At 39.8% G+C, this 21,995-nt stretch overlaps 1 protein-coding gene across 1 annotated transcript in view; it reads right to left on the reverse strand.

Annotated features, from left to right (window-relative positions):
- The window catches only part of SLC26A4 (solute carrier family 26 member 4), a 51,184-nt gene that overhangs the window by 22,579 nt on the left and 6,610 nt on the right, over nt 1-21,995 (reverse strand). Inside the window, exons 3-9 of the mRNA XM_032592381.1 lie at nt 17,935-18,045; nt 16,146-16,330; nt 14,957-15,121; nt 6,903-7,055; nt 6,141-6,223; nt 1,543-1,690; nt 259-372 (exon numbers count right to left, since the gene is read on the reverse strand). Of these exons, the coding sequence (XP_032448272.1) occupies nt 259-372; nt 1,543-1,690; nt 6,141-6,223; nt 6,903-7,055; nt 14,957-15,121; nt 16,146-16,330; nt 17,935-18,045 (959 nt within the window). The remainder of the gene's footprint in view (nt 1-258; nt 373-1,542; nt 1,691-6,140; nt 6,224-6,902; nt 7,056-14,956; nt 15,122-16,145; nt 16,331-17,934; nt 18,046-21,995) is intronic.

Raw genomic sequence — 21,995 nt, forward strand, 5'->3', positions numbered from 1 at the left:
TTGTTTTTGTCCCTGGACAAGCAGGTAAGTATAGCTCTCTGCCAGCTGAGCAGTGACACAAAGAGATTAATTTGGGAATTTGTGCTTTAGGGAACCATAAATGTGAAGAAGATTTGGGCGGGGAGCCGGATCAAGGAGGCACAAACCTATGTATCCAAGGTAATCCCCTTGCTGACTTCTCCAGCCAGCCTTCCTGAGAGCCACTTCCCCGGCTCATCCCTTGCAGGAGACGCAAGCCACCATGCCGCTGTTCCATACCTGTGTCTTTCCCCCTGTGCTCTCCTGGACGGCGGTGCGGGACAAGGCGGTGGTGGCCACAAAACAAGAGAAGAATCCTGAGAAGATGTTGCTGATCCCAAAGGCAATGAATTCCTAAGGCAGAGACCGGGTGGCAGTGATGCGAACACATACAATCTTTGCAAGACCCTCGCCAACCGTGTAAGGAAGAATAATAAGAAAGCAAACTCCCCAGACCACCCTGTCTGGGAGCCCCAATTTAATCTTTACCGTTAAAGGTGCTTGGAGGTCTTGAAAGGCATTCAGGACTTGGGGCTCCACAGAGTCTAAGAGAGGCCTCACGGCTCTCAATCATTTTTAAGGTTGCTAAGGAATAGTCACTGGTTAAAATGCTGACTTCCCTTCCCGGCGAGTGGTGTATCTGTAGCTCTCGCAGAAAGCATTGTTCTGTTCACACATAAAGTGTTTCTTCTGTGGTTGGATGTTTGCTGGGAAGCATATTATGACTAGGACGGCCATGATTCTGCCTGACCACTAATCATTGAGCTGCTGTGACTGCTATGCTGTGTTTTCAAAAACAAACCACACTGACAGATTTGTGAGCAATCTAAAACCGGCTCATTTTGCAACGAACATAGCATATGCCTACAAAAAAGGTTTGTGTGTATTAATTGCAATGAGCCACCTCAATTTAAGGTGGTCACAACTCCCATCGATGGGGTTTGTTGCATTGTTTTGCCATACTATAGGTGCCATTAAATAAAATATACCAGGGGAGCCCGGACTGCATGAAGAAATCTTAGGCTGACCCAACACGTTAGCTTTGAATGTTATTTATGACCTGACTAAATTAACTCTTTTTTTTTTTTAATGTTTATTTATTTTTGAGAGAGAGAGGAACAGTGTGAGTGGAGGAAGGGCAGAGAGAGAGGGAGACACAGAATCCAAAGCAGACTCCAGGCTCCGAGCTGTCAGCGCAGAGCCGGATGCGGGGCTCGAACTCACGGACCGCGAGATCGTGACCTGGCTGAAGTCGGACGCTTAACCGACTGCGCCACCCAGGCGCCCCCTGACTAAATTAACTCTTAAAGTTCGGGTTACTTCAACTTCTTAAAAAGGAAAGAGATACAACATGCCTGTTTCCAATTAATTTCGAATTCGCATGCTTAAGAGGGAAACCCTAGCTTGATAAGGGCTAGCGAGAGGGACCAATCCCTTCCTTAGCAGACAACAGAATCTACCCTGTTTATGCTTTTTTCTTGTCTTCAGCCCTACAAAAGTGATTCAGCACACGGGGGACCATACCTGGTTCCCATCGATGGTGTAATCATACTTGATGGCATATACTTTTCCTACAGACACTGCAATAGCATAGGCCACCACGGCGATGGAAAACGATGCAGCCAACATCTCGGAAAACAAGCTCACAGGTGGAAGTACAGGAGGCAAAAACCTAGAGAGTTTTTAAACGAAAACTGCAGTGAGCATTTGACCATAATTCTCTGTTCCTACCTCGCCAGATGCTATTTCCACTCAACCCCCAAGTCAGACGCGAAAGGGCTGGATCCTAAGGGCAAAAAGCAGGAGACAAGTAAGTGGTGGCATTGCTTTTACAATTTTTAGTTAGAAGCTGGTGCTGTCTCACTGGCTGACTTCTCTGCCCCTCTTTGAGAGCTTACAAATGCTGCCTTATCCAGACCTCTGACATGAATAAGCCTGTCGTTATGGATCCTATAATATCACACAATCTCATGCCATGCCATTTCACACATTAGTGTTTCCCCTTACACACTTTTATCTTAAAGGTCTTTGAATTTAAAAGATAGTCTGGCCATAAAATAAGATTTTCCGCATACGAAGAGATGTCAGGTCTATTAAAGAGACAAACAATATAAGATGCTGAAAGAAAGACCTACGTAGAAAATCCATATCTTGGGATGCCTGGGTGTCTCAGTCAGTTAAGTGTCCGACTCTTGATTTCGGCTCAGGGAATGATCCCAGGGTTATGGGATTGAGCCCCACATAGATAGGGCTCTGCACTGAGCATGAAGCCTGTTTAAGATTCTCTCCCTCCCTCCGTCCCTCTCTCTCTCTTTCTCTCTCTCTCTCTCCCTCTACCCTTCCCCCCTGCTCTCTTAAAAAAAGAAAAATTAAAGGGGCACTTGGGTAGCTCAGTCAGTTGAGGATCCAACTTGGCTCAGGTCATGATCTCACAGTTCATGGGTTCAAGCCCTACACCAGGCTCTGTGGTGACAGCTCAGAGCCTGGAGCTTGTTTCAGATTCTGTCTCCCTCTTTCTCTTTGCCCTTCCCTGTTCATGCTGTCTCTCTCTCTCAAAAATAAACATTAAAAATTTTTTTAATTTAAAAAATTAAAAAGAAAAAAAAGATTTTCCATATCTTAAGAGCTATGATATTTAAAATCTTCTTGAGTCCAGAAAAGATTAAATTTATGTAGTTATCAGAATGATCCATCATCACAATGACTAAGACTTCTCAATGACTGTGGGGTTGAATGACTACTGTTTGACAAACTAGAGCTATTCTACAAACCATGTAAAGAAATAAACTCAGGGGCGCCTGGCTGGCTCAATCCATAGAGCATGTGACTCTTAATCTTAGGATCATGAGTTCAAGCCCCATGTTGGGCGTAAAAGCCTATTTGAAAAGAAGGAAGGTAGGAAGGCAGGAAGGCAGGAAGGCAGGAAGGAAGGAAGGAAAGAAAAAACAAAGAAAGAAAGCTATAAGTTTATAATGCTACAGTTGTCCCCAAATATGAATATTGGGAGAATGACTTTCATGTACCTATATCTTGATGACTATCCATAGAGTATATATCCAGAAGTCCCTAAGCCAAAAACCTTCAAAACAAACAAACAAACAAAACCCACTAAAACAATCTCCCTCACCTACCTCACTTATGTCTGAGTTTCCTTTAAAAACATTTTTTTAATGTTTATTTGTTTTTGAGAGAGAGACACACAGAGTGTGAGCAGGGGAGGGGCAGAGAGAGCGAGACACAGAATCCGAAGCAAGCACCAGGCTCTGAGTGGTCAGCACAGAGCCCAATGCGGCGCTCAAACCCACGAGCTGTGAGATCATGACCTGAGCCGAAGTTGGACACTTAACTGACTGAGCCACCCAGGTGCCCCCTGAGTTTCCTTTAATAGGGAACTACATTTCCCCCCCTCTAATTAGAGGGAAGTGCTAAAACAGAAATAAGATTGTTATAGAAAACCATAGAAATTTAGAGCTGCTAATATCCTAATATTATCCAAATTAATATCCTAATCTAATATCCTAGAAATTTTTGAATCTACTTCTCTCCTTTTGTTGATAAGGGAGCTGAGGCTCAGAAAAGTGAAATGACTTGCTCAAGGTCATTTAGAAGGGTCCAGGTAATGGTGATTTCCTTTGTACCAAGATCTGTCTGGTTCTCTGCCTCTGTAGGCTTTTTTTCTCCCTACAGGCGAGGTCACTTCCAGACTCCTTTCCTCCCACATCCCATCCTGACCCACATGTAGGCTTGGGAATGGATATTATATGTAGAAATATGGGATGTTCGAAACCCTGATCCAGCCCTTGAGTGACCCGGCATCACACCTCCACTTGTCTAGACATAAGCTTGGACCTTACTTTTTAAAACCAGGCTTCTGACTCGTTCCTGAGACCCAACCAACCCTCCTTCAGGTAATTAGGTCTGTTGGGATAACTTTCCAGTCCTGCAAAGAGTTCCATTTTGATTGCAACCTGATGCCCACTGCCTGCCTGGCTGCCTACTTCTCCAATTCCAGAGCCTTCTACCAGGTCCTTGATTCCCCAAGGTCACAATGTTCAGGGACTTGAAATCAAAGAACCCGAATGCTGGCTCCATCAGTCTGTAAGTAACTCTCTGACTTTGGGCATATTATTTAAACTTACAAAGTCCCAGTTTCTTTAGCTATCAAATGGGAACTATATACTCTTCTCATAAGGTTATTGGAAGGAGTAAAGGAAGTATGGTATGTGTAAGTAATTAGTACCTACGCACATAGTGGGTACTCAGTAAATGCGGGGAGACCCTAAATCTGCCATGCACCTGCCATGCTTTTGTAGTGCCTTGCAGGATCTTAGCAGTGGCAATTTTCTGCCCCAAGTCACTCACTTGGGGCCCTGGCTGGACATCTTCTACTGACTTCTTGAGTAGTCTTTCCCCGAGCTCCTGCCCCCTTCAGTGGCCCTGTTGGGCTGCAGCAAACTACACCAGGTGGTCTGTCAGAGGAGTCAACATGACTCAACCCAAGGGTCAAGGGGGCTAGAGAGATCCACTTCAGGAGGACAGCAGTCAGGAAAGCCCTGGACAGGGCCAGAAAGGAGGACTGAGGGCAGCAAAAATGAGTTCCTCAAACCTATTCATGGAACATGCATTGATGGCACAGGGCATTTGCTGTGGACCGCCTCTAAGTGTTACATCTTAGGAAGCCTGACAAAAAGGATCCATAAAATATATGTCTTATGTAGTTGTTTTATAACCACTCAAATCATGAAAATACTGTAAGACCGCAAATAGCCACATTACATCTTTTATCACAAAATGTCTTCCAGCATCAGGATTCATTACCAAAACATTGGTCATAAGAATCACTTGATGAAACACCTTTGGAAAGTAATTTAAAAAAAAAAAAAAAGGGTGGTGGGGAGCACCTGGGTGGCTCAGTCGATTAAGCGTCCAACTCTTTTTTTTTTAATTTTTTTTTAACGTTTTTATTTATTTTTGAGACAGAGAGAGACAGAGCATGAATGGGGGAGGGTCAGAGAGAGAGGGAGACACAGAATCTGAAACAGGCTCCAGGCTCTGAGCTGTCAGCACAGAGCCCGACGCGGGGCTCGAACTCACGGACCGCGAGATCATGACCCGAGCCGAAGTCGGATGCTTAACTGACTGAGCCACCCAGGAGCCCCAAGTGTCCAACTCTTGATTTCGGCTCAGGTCCTGATCTCGAGGTTTGCGAGTTCGAGCCCCACGGATCCTCTGTCCCCCCCTTTCTCTGCCCCTCCCCCACTCGTTCTCATTCTCTCTCTCTCTCTCGCTCACTCTTTCTCTCTCTCAAAATAAATAATAAGAAAGGGAAACTAGTACTTGTTGCCTATCTAACAGTAAGACTGGTCATAATTGCTAGAAGTTAGTGTTTCCAATCTAATAAACCTTTGGGCCTCCTTTTTAATGCCATATGATAAAATTACAGCAAAGTGTACTGGGCCATTCAGTGCATCTTCTGAGAGATCTCGTTGGCATAGCAGAATAAGTTCGAGTTAAGAATTCAGCAGTGGTCATTGCCCTTTTTTTATAGGAGCCCCCGCCCACTGCCCTCTGTCACCCATCTAGACGGTGACAGAAGTGGACAAAGGAACTCTGCTCTTTACTCTTCTAACTCACCGAACTACCAAACATATATAAACCTTCCCTTGAAGATAATGAGTTTTATTCATGGGAACAAGTGACATAATTATTATTTAAGATTGATTAAACTAAATGGTAGAGAAGTTAAGCCAGATGTCCCTTATTCCTTAAACAGATTGTTCTCAGTGTAATAAACGTTACTAACCATGATTCTATTTATATCATATTGCAATTCTACATATGAGCTTCAATCAGGAGTCTGGTGGTAACTGTACGTGTCCTGCCATATTTTAAGAAAATGAAGAAAAGGACAGAGGGTATGGGAGCTGCTTTGAAACAAATGGCTTAAACTTTATCGACACACACACTGACAGTTTGCACAACTGGGTGTTTCTTTAAGATCACACACAAAGAAAACTATTGAGGGAGCACCAATGAAATGAGGCTTATAATAAAAGGTTTCCTTTAAATAGAAAATTCTGACTTAATATATTAGTATTGCCTAAGAGGAAGTCCGCACTCACCCCCGTGGGATGGATTTAACAATGCCAGCATTGTAATTTTTTTCTAGGTTGGCTCCATATGAAATGGCTGTAGCAATTATTGTCTGAAAATAAAACAAAAGAGGTTAAAAAAAACCTCCATGTTTTAACAACTCCTTTTTTATTTTTATTTTTTGTCTCCTCATTGGGAAGTCTTCCCTGTTGGCTTCTTTCTTTCTTTCCTTCTTTTCTTTCTTTCTTTCTTTCTTTCTTTCTTTCTTTCTTTCTTTCTTTCTTTCTTTCATCCAAGTATAATTAACATATGGTGTTATATTAGTTTTAGGTGTACAATATCATGGTTCAACTTTTCTATACTTTACATCGTGCTGGTCAAGATAAGAGTGCTCTTATTTTCCCCTTTGTCGATTTTACCCATTCCCCCCCCCCACCTCCCTTCTGGCAACCACCAGTTTGTTCTCTGTATTTAAGATTCCAGGGGGTTTTTTTTGGTTTGTATTTTTCTTTGTTTGTTCATTTGTTTTGTTTCTTAAATTCCACATAGTATTTGTCTTTCCCTGACTGACTTATTTCACTTAGCTTATACTCTCTAGCTCCATCCATGTTGTTGCAAATGGCAGGATCTCATTCTTTTTTATGGCTCAGTAATATTCCATTGTCATATATACATATATTACTTGATATGTAGATATATAGATATACATACTACAATATCATGTATATATTACAACTTCTTTCTCGTCAAACCAATTAATGCTGAATTTTCTAATTACATGTTTTGCTTACCACAATTACTTCTATAGGAATAGGGACTGGAATTTTGTGCTTAAATCGATCATTTACTTCCTTAACTGCCATACAGATGATAATGGTGAGTAATCCAGCAATAAAATCAGCAAGATTGGTGTGGCCAATATTTTGAAACATCTCAATCAGAGTCTGTAAAAAGAAAATAATTTTATATTCTTCCCATGTGAAAAATCATATCATCATCGAAAGCACTTAAGAATTTCACATAAAATCATAAAAATGTGTTGGCTAACACAGAGACCATTAAAAACAGCCAGTATTTGATATATATGTACCAAGTTATTAGTGATGGTTAATTGGGGTGGTAAAACCATGGGTGATGTCTACCTTTTAATTTTTATCTGCATTTTTTACAATAAAATGAGGTGTTTTAAAAGAAAAAAATCATTATATGTTGAATTTTATTTGCATAAAATTTTTAATGTTTATTGACTTATTTTGAGAGAGAGAGAGAGAGAGAGAGAGAGAATCCCAAACAGGCTCCATGCAGGGCTCGAACTTACAAACTGTGAGATCATGACCTGAGCCAAAATCCAGAGTCAGACGCTTAACTGACTGAGCCACCCAGGTGCCCCACTTGCAGAAAAGTTTTTAAAGTTTATATCTTAAAGTGGTTTTACAGGGGCTATTAAGTGACCTAATTTCACAATGTTGATGTGGTATTATTGAGACTAAAAACTGATAAACCCAAAAGTCCCAATTAGCCAGTATTTTAGCTAAAACTCTTCCCAAACCTGAATTATATGGGCGGTAATAAAAATACCTGAATACTTCATATGTAGATACATAGGGATTGATCCATTCTTCATGGCAGAGAAAAGCTACTGAATTGATATATAGTTCAAATATAATTTTTTTGGAAATTAATTTGGTACTTAGTTGAAACTTGAACTGAAATGACTTTAAAAACACAACTCTTTCCAAGTGCACAGATAAGCCACCTCAAGAAAAAGCTAGTTAACTCCAAGAAAAAGCTAGTTTTGTTTTGTAAATAGGAGGTTTCTGGGAATCAAAGAAGATTAGCAAGGGAGAATCCCAGGGAAGAACACTAATACCTTTGTTCAGGCAGCTTCAGTTTTATAGAAGGCATGACTTAGGAAGGTATTCTTTAATTCTTTGAGACAAATAATCTCTCAGTGAAGGTCACTTTTTTCGAATGGTCCTTTTATAGGTATATTTTATATGAAAATAAAGGAATGGAGCATCTGATCATTTATAACGTATTTGTTACTTAATTTTATAGGTAAGCTATATTTAAAATAATTATAATGACAATCCAGTAACAATTATGTATAATAAACATTAAGTGATCTAACAGTCATTTTGCTAGCAACTCCAACTCTCTGGAGAACATTCAAGAGTAAGGAAATGAGGGGAGACGCTTTCATGCCGGCAAAATACGTCCACCAAGTCCTTGAACGAGAGTTCAAGCAGGAAACCCCTTGGACTTTCACTCAGAGTATTTTTGCTCTTGCTTTAAACCCAATACCAACAAATTTACGTTGCCTTCCAGAGTCAGTGAAAATTGCTAGAGGCAGATACACTGATAGCAAACGATGAAGCCAGTGATAGCCCAGTGAAAAAGAGAAAATGGAGGAGTACCACAAGCAGACACAATAACTCAGGAATTTAGGGCATCTGTCCTAGGAGCTAACAGTCCTACATGCCTCAGAGTCATGATGGTATTGCGTCTAGCCCTTCACATCATCAACTTTCTTTCTTTCGTCTTCTTTTTTTATTCTCAAGTTAGCTAACATACAGTGTAGTCTTGGCTTCAGGAGTAGAACCCAGTGATTCATCACTGACGTATAACACCCAGTGCTCATCCCAACAAGTGCCCTCCTGAATGCCCATCACCCATTCAGCCCATCCCCTCCACCTATCTCCCCTCCAGCAACCCTCTGTTTGTTCTCTGTATTTACGAGTCTCCTATGGTTTGCCTCTTTCTCTGTTTATATCTTATTTTTCCTTCCCTTCCCCTATGATCACCTGTTAAGTTTCTCAAATTCCACATCATCAATTTTCTGATGACAAGCCTCATTAATTCACAAGCTAGATACAATATTTCACTTAACTGTCTACACAATAAAGGTTTACTTTCAACTCAAGAGGGGAAAATTCAAACTTAAAAACAATCAGATAACTACCCCAGTCATAGAAACATTTTCACCTTACAAAAATTATCACTCTTGGATTCCCATTTAATCTATGAGAGTCCTTAGATCTTTGAATAAAAAGCACTTCTAGTGTATTAAAAATGTAATATGAGTCACAAAAAACAAAATCAGTTTATATTATACAATTGCGTTAAACAAGCATATAAACATATGAGTTGCATATATATGAGTTATTTCTTCCAAAAAATTCTTCAATAAAAAGTTTAGTCTACGTGGAAATAAAATTCACCCAAATAAACTGAAGTAGTCAGATTGTATTCAAAGACAATAGAAATGAGACTCTAAGAAAGTACTAAAAACTAATTCTAATTTAGATTACTATGGAAATACTTATTAAATTTGTTTAAAAGGTGGATACACATATAAATCCATCTTTCAACCTAATATTCTGAATAGTTCAAATCATAATAATAATCATTTCCGTGATGGAAAATATTATACTATTTTCCTACCATGCTCAGAGAATTTTAGGACCATTTCACTTAGTTAATTTCTTCCTTCTTTGCCTAGCATTACCTTGGGGTATGAAGCCAGAAGAAAAAAATATATACCTGATATTACATATGAAGAAGTTTGTCAGTTAACTTTTGGTGCCAAATTTGTTTTTAATTCATCTTTATAAATATAACAAACCCGTCATAATCACCCCCTTGTAGTCAGGTATTTCCTCCTACCAGAAACAACTTTTGCTCATATGTAGATCAACCCTTAGAGCTTCAAGTGTTCTTTCCTTATTATAATGGCTTGATTTTTATAAAACGGAACAGATTCAGAATAGTGAGTCTGCTCAAGCTTAATGGTGGCTTTCAACACTCTCATCATCTGGGCAGAACTTTTCAGTGTGGTCTTTCTCCTCATTAGAGGAATAAAGGAGGAGGTAGGCATCACTTTAGTAAGCAAGCAGAAACTCTTCCTTTGTCTATTGAGACAAGCCATTCAAAGTGAATGGTAGGAAAACATACTCTTTTTTTTAATATAGAGTTGTTCAAAGTTTATTTATTTTGAGAGAGAAAGAGAGAGAGAGAGAATGTATGCAAGCAGGGGAGGGGCAGAAAGAGAGGGAGAAAGAGAATCCTAAGCAGGCTCTGTGCAGGCTCCATGCTGTTAGTGCAGAGCCTGAGGCAGGGCTCCATCCCATGAACTGTGAGATCCTGACCTAAGCTGAAATCAAGATTCAGCTGCTCAACTGACTGAGCCACCCAGGAGCCCCAATATACTCACTCTTAAATGTGCTATGTGATTTGCTTACACAATTGAGTAGCTACATAGTGGGATGAGAAGTATTATTAATTCTGAATTCCACCAGCATCCTTTCATTCCCCCTTCTGCATCCTATATTCAGTGTCTCTGGCATTTGCTAATTAAAGTTTTAGTTTTTCATACTGTCCCAATATTTCCTCCTCCAATTCTTTGAATTAATCACCTTATTTCTTGGGAGGAGTTGGGGAAGGGAAACAATCCAAAGTACAACCTTATAACAAAAGGGATGTTAAGTTACTACATGCCAAGGAAATTATCTTACAACAATCTTCCAAATTTTCCTGGACGGAATCCATGACTACTCTGCATTTGTTGAAGGGTTCTTTCACAAATGATTGCTGCCAGTAATGTCATAAGTGAAATTGTCTGTTCAGGTACTGAGTGGTTCATTCAACTCTTATGCAACCCTTTCCAAATCTGCTGATCCTTTCTTTTCAGAAGAGCAAGCTTAGAGACATGATCACACAGGGAAGATTGAGATATATTCATCCAACCTGAGTGGCCTGGAGGAATTCTCTCAAAATTCTATGATATACTCTAACCTGAGACTTCAAGAATAATGTTCAACAGAACATAAGTCACATAATAATCATGTCTGGTTTAAAACAATTTTTGACCTTATTCTAGTATGTCTTGGTACTTTTGTCCATGTCTCAAAGTGGGGTCATTTGCAACAAGCTTCATCTTAAACGTAGTCCTAGGAAAGACACAAAGAAATGGAAAGACATACCATGTTTGTGGGTTGGAAGAACGAATACTGTTAAAATGTCTGTACTACCCAAAGCCATATATATACATTTAACGCAATCCCTAACAAAATACCAACAGTATTTTTCACAGAACTGGAACAAAACAACCCTAAAATTTGTATGGAACCACAAAAGACCCTGAATAGCCAAGGCAATCTTGAAAAAGGAAGAAAAAACTATAGGTGTCACAATACCGGGACTTTATACTACAAAACTATAGTAATCAAAACAACATGGTACTGGGGCACCTGGGTGGCTCAGTGAAGCGTCTGACTTTTGATCTCAGCTCAGGTCTTGATCTCAGGGTTGTGGGTTCAAGTACCAGCATGGTACTGGAATAAAAACAGACACATAGAGCAGTGGAACAGAATAGAAACCCAGAAATAAACCCACAATTAAACGATCAATTAATCTTTGTCTAAGTAGAAAGGAATCTACAATGAGAAAAAACAGTCTCTTCAACAAATGTGTTTGGAAAACTGGACAGCAATGTGCAAAAAATGAAACTGGGCCTCTTTCTTATACCATATACAAAAATAAATTCAAAATGGATGAAAGACCTAAATGGGAGACTTGAAACCATAAAAGTACTAGAAGAGAACACAGGCAGTAATTTCTGACATCAGCCATAGCCACATTTTGCTAAAATGTCTCCTGAGGTGAGGGAAATAAAAGCAAAAATAAAGTATTGGGACTACAAAAAAAAAAAAAAAGTTTCTGCACAGCAAATGAAACAATCAACAGAAATGAAAGACAACCTACTAAATGAGAAGATATTTGCAAATGACATATCCAATAAAGCATTAGTACCCAAAATATATAAATTTAAAATATGAGCAGAATTTAAAAATTTAATTTAAAAATGGGCAGAAGACATGAACAGACAGACATTTCTCCAAAGAAGATACATGATAAAATGCTCAATATCACTCATCATCAGGGAAATGCAAATCAAAACCACAGTGAGATATCACCTCACACCTGTTAGAATGACTAAGATCAAAGAAGAAACAACAAATGTTGGCAAGGATGTGGAGAAAAAGGAACTCTCATGCACTGTTGGTTGTAATGCAAACTGGTGCAGCCACTGTGGAAAACAATATGGAGTTTCCCCTGAAAGTTAAAAATAGTATGATACAGTAATCACACTACTGGGTATTCGCATTATTTACAATAGCCAAATTATGGAAGCAGCCCAAGTGTCCATGGACTGATGAATGGATAAAGAAGAGATGGTATATATACATACAATGGATTGTAACTCAGCCATAAAAAAGAATGAAATCTTGCCATTTGCAATGACATGAATGGAGCTAGAGAGAATAATGCTGAGCAAAATATGTTAAAGACAAATACCATGATTTCCCTCATATGTGGAATTTAAGAAACAAAACAGATGAGCAACGGTCAAAAAAGAGAGAGACAAACCAAGAAACACATTCTTAACTGTACAGAACAAACTTACGGCTACAAGAGGGGATGCAGGTGGGGGAATGGGTAAAATAGGAGCTGGGGATTAAGGAGTGCACTTGTCATGATGAGCACGGGGCGATGTATAGAATTATTGAATCACTACATTGTACACCTGAAACTAATATAACACTGTGTGTTAACTACACTGGAATTAAAATAAAAACTTAAAAAATAAAACGTAAAACATAGTCCTAGGAGACAGGAAGAACTATTTCATTCTCCTATCGGCGAGGGGCCAGGGAACCAGGTTAACCTGGTTAACGTGAGCCTCCTGTGATCTGTGTGGAGGCAAGCCAAGCAATGTTCACGAAGAGGTGAGTACACTCAGGGGTCTCTTGGTGGATTCAGGGGTCAGTGGATTCGTATAGGGAGAAACTAGTTCCTAGCACATAGGAGGTGGTCAATAAATATTTATTGAATAGATGAACTGTATGAATGACAATGAAGTAATAAATGAATGAACAGCAGGCAGGAAATGTGGGAACGCAAGGAAAAGCAAGATGTGCCAGGGACTGCAAATGCGAGGGAGCCTGTCAGAGAAAGGGACTCAGAAGCTTTCAAAATGAACCAAGGACCTGGTTGCAAAAAAAGCAACAATGAGAAAAATAATCCTGTGTGACAAAAAACAGCCTGTGTTAATAGTCTGGGTCCTTGAGAAGCAAACACTAAGCTCCAGGAGGTCTAATCACCATAAAAATAATGATAACAGTAATAGCAACAACAATAATGGTGGTAATAATAATAATAATAATAATTTACTGAACTCTTCCTAAGAGCCAGGTATTGTGCTAAGTGCTTTACACAGATTTTCCTTTATTCCTCACAATGCTAAGAGGCAGCTACTATTATTATTCCCATTTTACAACTGAGGACACTGAGGTGTATAGGATGTTAAATTTAACATGCCCCAAATCACATGGGTAGTAAGTAGGCAGTGGAACCAAGATTCCAGCTCAAGTCTACTGAAGTTCAAAGTCCCTGATTTTTTTTTTAATTTGTTTAATGTTTATTTATTTTTGAAAGAGAGAGAGAGAGAGAGTGAGCATGGGAGGGGTAGAGAGAGAGGGAGACACAGAATCTGAAGCAGGCTCCAGGCTCTGAGCTGTCAGCACAGAGCCCAACGCGGGGCTTGAGCTCAAGAGCTGTGAGATCATGACCTGAGCCAAAGTCAGCCGCCCAACCGACTGAGCCACCCAGGCACCCCCAATAGTCCCTGATTAATCACTGGGTTATACTATCTCCTCTACCTACTCCCACTGCTTAGCACAGTACCCGGCTTATAATAGGCACTCGGCAGTATTGGTTGAATGTATAGAGAACGTGGGATTATGACACTGTTGTGAAATTGAGCAAATTCCTGACCACATCACTAATTTTTTGCATATGAACACATGGCCTTACATTGCTTTAGAAGCTAATACGTGGGTCAGTAAAGGACTGAAACCCCATTCTCAAGGCTAGCACATTTATTTGGCATAGTATCATCCTCCCCAAGCTAGAATGACATCATGTTACTATCATTATCATTTTTCAAGCATCAATAGCATGCTTTATATAGAACACAGATTTAGATCCAAGAACTTTTTCAAATCTAATTAGTGTGATCTACATCCTTCTTTTGCATCTCTTTTGCATGTTGATCACCTCCGATTCTGATGTTCCTTTTCATCTATAATTGCTGAGACATTTACATTATGCATTTTATGGACTCTCACAGTTAAAAAGGGCTTTAGAGCTACAGCTCCAGTCATTTCGTTTTACAAATAAAAAAAGAAGCCTTGAAATGTGAAATAATAATTTCAACCTAACTACTTTTTTTGAGTACTTGTTAATGCTTCAGCCTCTGGGCAAAGTGCTTCTCTTACACCCTTATTTAACTTAATTATGAATACAGATATTGTTACTAATTCTATTTGGCAGAGAAGGAAACTGAGGTATGGTGATTTGCTCATATAACTAATATATACAAAAGTCAGGATATTAATCTAGGATCCAGCTCTAAACCTGAGCTTTCAGCCACTATCCCCCATGATGTGTCTATGGCCACTCAACTTATCAGAGGCCACTTGGAAACTGGAACTCAAGTCTGTGGCATCCCACACCAGACTTCACTATACCACTTTATTTTCCTTCATATTTTTAAGTGCAGTGACACTTGTGGAACCATTTTGACCAGTTGAGAACGATGCTTTGTAAAATCTGCCGTCTTCAATGTTACTCCTGATTCTATTGCTTTCTTTCAGAGAAGAATGTTTTCAATGGCTTCCCAAAGTATGGCATGGAGGAACATATGCTCTCCAGACTCAGGGTACAGAGGAAAAGAACAGATTTTTCTCCGTGAGCCATCTCCGGAGTAAAAAGCCACACTTACATAGATAATGGAGAGAACGCCATTATAGTTTTTGGTCGAAACGTTGAGAACGATCTTCAGCTGTGAGACGAGCACTTGGAAGGCAGCAGCTGTTGTGAATCCGCCAACCAAAGGATCTGCCAAGTACCTCACTATGAATCCGATCTGCAAAGCTCCAAATATCAACTAGTATGAGAAGGAAAGAAGTTAAAGTTTGCCTGGAAGAAGGACCAATTCTCTTGAACTATTAACAAATTAAACCCAACACCATTTGGGGTGTCTGGGTGGCTCAGTTGGTTGAGCATCCGACGTCCACTTAGGTCATGATCTCACGGTCGTGAGTTCGAGCCCCACGTTAGGCTCTGAGCTGACATCTCAGAGCCTGGAGCCTGCTTCCAATTCTGTGTGTCTCTCTCTGCCCCTCCCCACTCATGCTCTGTTTCTCTCACACAAATAAATAAACATTAAAAAAAAATAAAAATAAACTTAACACCAGTTAAAACTCTGGTAACCTGCTGATAACACACAAATACTTGTAGGAAGCAAATCTGGATTTCCCAATGCCCCTCCTCCACCCTAAAATTTGAAAACTATGGTAACATGAACCTTGAAGTGTTTCTGGATATGTAATGTGTAAAAGCAAAAATCATGGGACTTATTCCTCTGACTTTCAGATCCCATGGCTCTGCTCACTGGGACACTTTTTGCTCCTTTGTGCATTCTGTATACTTCCCTTCCCTCATTCTCATTATAATCACACATGGGGCACCTGGGTGGTTCAGGCAGTTGAGCTTCTGACTTGGGCTCAGGTCATGATCTCGTGGTTCGTGAGCTTGAGCACCGTGTCGGGCTCTGTGCTGACAGCTCAGAACCCGCTTTGGATTCTCTGTCCCCCTCTCTTTGCCTCTCTCTCTCTCTCTCAAAAATAAATATTAAAAAAAATTTTTAATTAAAAAAAAATAATCACACATGTTCTGTTTTTTTTTTTCTGTCTCTAACTTTGATAATACCTGAGCCCTAATCAGGAGGTCTTGCTGACTATTTCAGCATCTGACCTAAAACAGTAGAAGTTAAAAAATAACTTTGGGGGGAGGGGTCCAATAAATCGCTCTGTTGTGCTTTTACATGAATCTTTAAGTCCACATGCTTTACACTCAGTTATTTCAAATAAAAATCATGCCAATTTACATTTTACTTGTCATCCCATTACCTGTATGATGCCAACCAGAAGAGTAAGGGTGCTTGCAATCAATACTCTTGTTGCGTCTCTAGCCTCAGAGTCTATCACGGTGGCATTGAATGCAGTGCCATTACTGCTGGATATGCGAAAGTGTTCGTCGGGGGCCATGCTCAGAACAACAGATCCCACCATTAAACTGACCACAGGGAAAGGCCCTGGGGAAGAAAGGCTCTATCAGTTAGTAATTATTCATCATACATGTTTAGGTTCAACAACATGTCTACATAGGATTAGAAAGATGTGTGAAATTATTAGCTGTGGTTGGGAAAATATTGCTTCTTCACAAAAGAAGCCCCAAAGCACACGCTTCAAGGCGTTCATGACCCAGAAATGAGCAAGAGAGACATGTAGATAGGCAATTGTAAAATAGCATTCCGGATGCTTTGTGAATACTCAGGGGGGTTGTCTAACCAGTCTTTGTGCGGTCTTCGTGTGAACTGGGGTAGGGGTGGGGGAGTTTCCTGGCAGAGGTGGCCAACAAGCTGGATCCTTATTTGTTTCATCTTATTCCATATAAGCTCATTCCCTAGAGCATCCGGTGTCCTGATCCCTGCGGAGCTGAGTACCTTGATCCATATCACAGGGTCCCAATTAGGGTAAAGAAACAGCAAAGAGAGTACATTGTTTCTCTTTTTCTCTTTTCAAAACAAATTATTTTTTCATATCAAATGCCAGTCTAGAAGATTCTATGTTTTAAAAGTATTCCTTTTCTCCCATTCACTCCTGATGTTTTTATCCATGATGATGATCCTATCCTTTCATCATGGAAGGCTTTAACAGTTGGGAGGGCTCAGTACCAAAATCCAGTAACCTGGAGTGTCTAAATGGATAGAATACCAAAGAGAAAAAAAACAGCTTCTATGTTCCTCACACTGTCAAGCATTTGATACTGATAGATTCTCCCAGGTGAGGAAGTGTTCTCAATCAATAACCTCTTCCTGATCTCCTTCCATAGATAAGGCAATATGCTAGACACTGGGGACAATACAACTAAGGACAAGGATATGGGTTGGAGATACAGTAGATGGTTGTATATGTTTCAAGAGGACTGTCCAGGTAGACATGTCTAGCCAGCAGATGGATGTAGGCGCAAAATTATCTCAAGTATAAATGTCAAAGTCACAAAATAGCATTAAGACATTCATTTACTAGAACATTCTAGCAAAAGAGAATTCAAATTTTAGGAACAGCAGAAAATAAGCCTATTTTGAGCCATACCAAGAAGGAAAGCCAAGCTTAGTTTCTAAATAGTTTTGGCACAACTTTGCTGGTCTTCCAGTATTAGTGACTTAAAATGAGTATAGTTTTTAATGAAATGATGAATATGGATTTGATGAACATTATTTAGTAAATGATAAGTTAGTCTAGTAAAACAGGAGGTTTGAAGACCTCTTGAAGATATTTTTCCTTGTCATTTTCTATTTTGGAAGAGAACAGTTTCTAAATATGGAGTCAAATTTATTACATTAAGAAAATGAAAATATGCTAGAATTTGAAGGTAGGCTGCCATTTTGACCAATCTCTCAATTTTCTCCTCTTTATAAAAAAAAAAAAAGTTAAGTATAAACTTAATACTGAAGAGATGGTACTTTGAAAGCTAAGAACGACTGCATCATTGAATAGGAAAAGCAGGCAAAGCACTGAAGGCCTATTTTCCCGGAAAACATTATTAACAAAGATATGGAAGCATAATACACATACTAGAGCCGAAACACGTTAAACGTGAATAAATATAATTGTAGTATATGCTTATAATTACCAACTGAGATGTGTCTTGATGTTCCAAAGATAAAATATGTTAGGATAGGGAAAAAAGCAGAGTAGAGACCATATCCGACAGGAACGGCAGCCAGGAGAGCATACGCCATGCCTGAAAGTACATCCAAAATGATTAAATTCACCAACAAAAGTTATGGTATTATTTCTACTGTGCAAAGAAAGACCTTTTCAAAGATAGCCCCACTTTGCAGCTTGCCCAGAGTGGTCTCCTTATGTTGCCTACAGTCTGAGGCTATGCAAGGATGCAGAACACGGTCTAAATCAGCTGAAATAATGATGGTGTCCACATATCGCCTGTGTAAATAAATTGAATTGACAGGTAATCCAAATTACCCAGTGATCAGACGAGTGGAAAAAAGAAGTCAAAGCAGTTGGTTAACATTGTTATCAATTCAGTCAGGGAAATACAAATCAAAACCACACTGAGATACCACCTCACGCCAGTCAGGGTGGCTACAATGAACAAATCGGGAAACAACAGATGTTGGTGAGGATGCGGAGAAAGGGGAACCCTTTAGCGCTGTTGGTCCCCTTTTGCGCAGCTGGTGGGAATGCAAACCGGTGCAGGCCCTCTGGAAAACAGCATGGAGGTTCCTCAAAATATGAAAAATAGAACTACCCAATGGTCCAGCAATTGCACTACTAGGTGTTTATCCAAAAGACACAAAAGTGCTGATTCAAAGGGGCACGTGCACCCCAATGTTTATATCAGCACTATCAACAAGAGCCAACTTATAGAAAGAGCCCAAAGGTCCCTTGACTGATGAATGGATAAAGAAGATGTGGTGTGTGTGTATATATATATATAGAGAGAGAGAGAGAGGGAGGGAGAGAGAGAGAGAGAGAGAGAGAGTATTACTTGGCAATCAAAAAGAATGAAATCTTACCATTTGCAACAGCATGGAGGGAACTAGAATGTATTAGGCTAAGCGAAATAAGTCAGTCAGAGAAAGACAAATATCATATGATTTTACTCATATGTGTAATTTAAGACACAAAACAGATGAACATTGGGGAAGGGAAGGAAAAATAAGATAAAAACAGAGAGGGAAACAAGCCATAAGAGACTCTTTAATTTAGAGAACAAACAGAGGGTTGCCGGAGGGTTGTTGGGCGGGGGGAAGGGCTAAATGGGTGATGGGCCTTAATAAGGGCATTTGTTGGGATGAGCCCTGGGTATTGTATGTAAGTGATGAATCAGTGAATTCTACTCCTGAGACATTATTACACTATATGTTAACTAACTTGGATTTAACTAAAATAAAAAAAATTTGTAATTTCATCAATTCGGTCCAAAGGCTCAGACCAGTTTTGCACATAGATATTTTGTGTGAATGCAGTGTATGTAAGTGATGAATCAGTGAATTCTACTCCTGAGACATTATTACACTATATGTTAACTAACTTGGATTTAACTAAAATAAAAAAAATTTGTAATTTCATCAATTCGGTCCAAAGGCTCAGACCAGTTTTGCACATAGATATTTTGTGTGAATGCAGTGTTTCTCTGTGTTCAGAGGGACATAAGCATTGTTGCACTGCCCTTTCCACCTTTCTTGTTAACAGAAGTTAGGTCCAAACAAAGAAAAATATGGCAATTATACACAGCAGCAGGCAAGAAAACTCTGCGAGGTTTCCTCCGCTAAGCTGTCTGTCCCAGGAAGCCTCTGGGCCCATGTATTGCGGTATGGAGAAATCTCAACTTCTCTGTGTACATGGGAATTGGAAGACCATGATGATGAGTTCTTTTCCCTGGTTAAGTACTTCTTAGGTAGTCAGCACATCTTACTTAAATTACTTTCTCACATTTCACTCACTTACAGTGAGAGAAAATCAAGCCCTTTGATCACTGGGCCCTTAACAAAGGATTACATTTAGAGCAGTTAAAAAAACAAAAGGCGAAAACAACCTAAATATCCTGGCTCACAATATCCTGGCTCACAACTGCCCCACGTTAGCTACTGAATGAATGTCTCAAAATGGAAAAGTTAACTAAATTATACTTTGCATACTGTAATTCTATCACATGAAATTGATGTGATATGTAGAAATACATTTCCTAACATGGAGATATGTAAAGAACAAAGAAAAAGCAAAGAAAAAGCAGGATTCAAAATCGTGGTAAGCATGCCTGCTCCCCCTTTTATAAAAGTAAACATGCATGTTGCATGCACAAAAAAATTCTCAAAAGATTTTAAATAATATACTAAGTCATTTCGATATCCAAAGACTATATAATATAATAAATACCCATGTATTCACCATCTGGCTTAAGAAATAAATTGCCAGTGGGGCACCTGGCTGGCTCAGCTGGTACAGGGAATGACTCTTGATCTCAGGGTTGCGGGTTTGAGCCTCACATTGGGTGCAGAGATTACTTAAAATCTTGAGGGAAAGAAAGAAAGAAAGAAAGAAAGAAAGAAAGAAAGAAAGAAAGAAAGAAAGAAAGAAAGAAAGAAAGAAAGAAGGAAGGAAGGAAGGAAGGAAGGAAGGAAGGAAGGAAGGAAGGAAGGAAGGAAGGAAGGAAGGAAGGAAGGGAGAAATCGCCAGTAAAGTTACAACTCTATATACTTTTCCTCCATCACATCCTCCTTCCTCCCTCTATCCCTTGAAGGCAACCACTATCCAAAATGTAGTGCTTATCATTCTGGCATTTCTTTATTCTTTTACATAGATATGCATTTGTGTGTCTAGTAGGACATTTACTAAAATATTAATGGGTTTTCTACATGGTAGGATCAAAGGAGACTTATAGTTTGCGGAAGAGGTATTTTTTTCATGTTCTTTATATGTATTTTCTAGTTTCCTACAATAAACTTCACGCATTCATTCAACAACAATTGATTATGTACCTACCATGTGCCAGCACTATTCTAGGTCTGGGAGTGGACAAAAGAAAGTATCTGCCCTTACAGAATTTGCATTCTAGAATAATCTGTATGCAATCATTTTAATACATGAATTACAGCAAGAAATGGCAATAATCACTCATCCCAAGAAAATGGAGTAGAATGGTGGCTCCACAAAGGGAAGAAGGAGCAGGAGATAAAAACAACCTACTTTCTATGACTTTTTCCAAGTCTTTCTCAAGCTTCACTTCCCTACACTGGGCTCTGCAGTGTTTACAGGCCTGACAAAATAGGGACTTTTTCTGTTTTCATACAGTGTCCTACTTAGGGACAACCGCTACCCAAATATATTGTAATCAGCTTTATTACAAAGGATTTTGGTGCAACAATTTTGATATCACACCATTTGTAAAGAAATCGAAGCCATCGGTTTAAGCTGTGGAATCTCTGTGCTGGCAGCCCTCATGTGCAGGATGGTGGCCTATGTCGACAATGGTGGTACTAACAAATGTTTGCAAGCATCTAGAAGGCAAAGTAGAATACTGGAGAGCAGTCTCCCCATAGTTGGGAATGAAGATAGCCCTAAAATGCCTGCATTGATCTTTTGCAGGCTGGTGAGAATTTTTTTTATAACAAAAGTCAAAAAGATCCCATTATCCTTCTCAACAAGCGGTTTCTCAGTAAGTTGAGCCTGACCTCTCTGATGAGTTACTCTCCCACTCCTCGGCCATCCAGCCAGTGATGTGTCACGGACCGAGCCACCACTAGACACAATGGCACCCCCTCTGAAATCTGTTTTGAGTTCTCTCTCCCAAAACACATCCTAGGCTTTCAGCTCACCTACTCCAGAATCGTTGTTGCAACATTTCTGTGTCCTCATCTATGTCCTCATGAGGCTTCAAAATCCACTCTCTCCCTCTCTTTGGTGCCCTCCTGTCTTCTCTTGCCTCCTGTCCATGTAATTTTGCAAACACTCCGAACTCCCTTGCTTCTCTCTCTCACCTTCCCTTTTCTTGTCTCGTAAAACCCCAGTCTGGTTGAATCCAAACATCCACCTTTTGGGTGACATTTGAGCATTTGAGTGGCTAGAGAAGCTGGACCAGAGACCAGATAATTTGCACTTGGGCTGACCCATCTCAAGGGAGATATGTGAACAGGAGCCCCACGTGGGGACTCCGGACTGCCTGGCGGC

This window comes from Lynx canadensis, chromosome A2 (genome assembly GCF_007474595.2).
Source record: "Lynx canadensis isolate LIC74 chromosome A2, mLynCan4.pri.v2, whole genome shotgun sequence".
NCBI classification, from domain to species: domain Eukaryota; kingdom Metazoa; phylum Chordata; class Mammalia; order Carnivora; family Felidae; genus Lynx; species Lynx canadensis.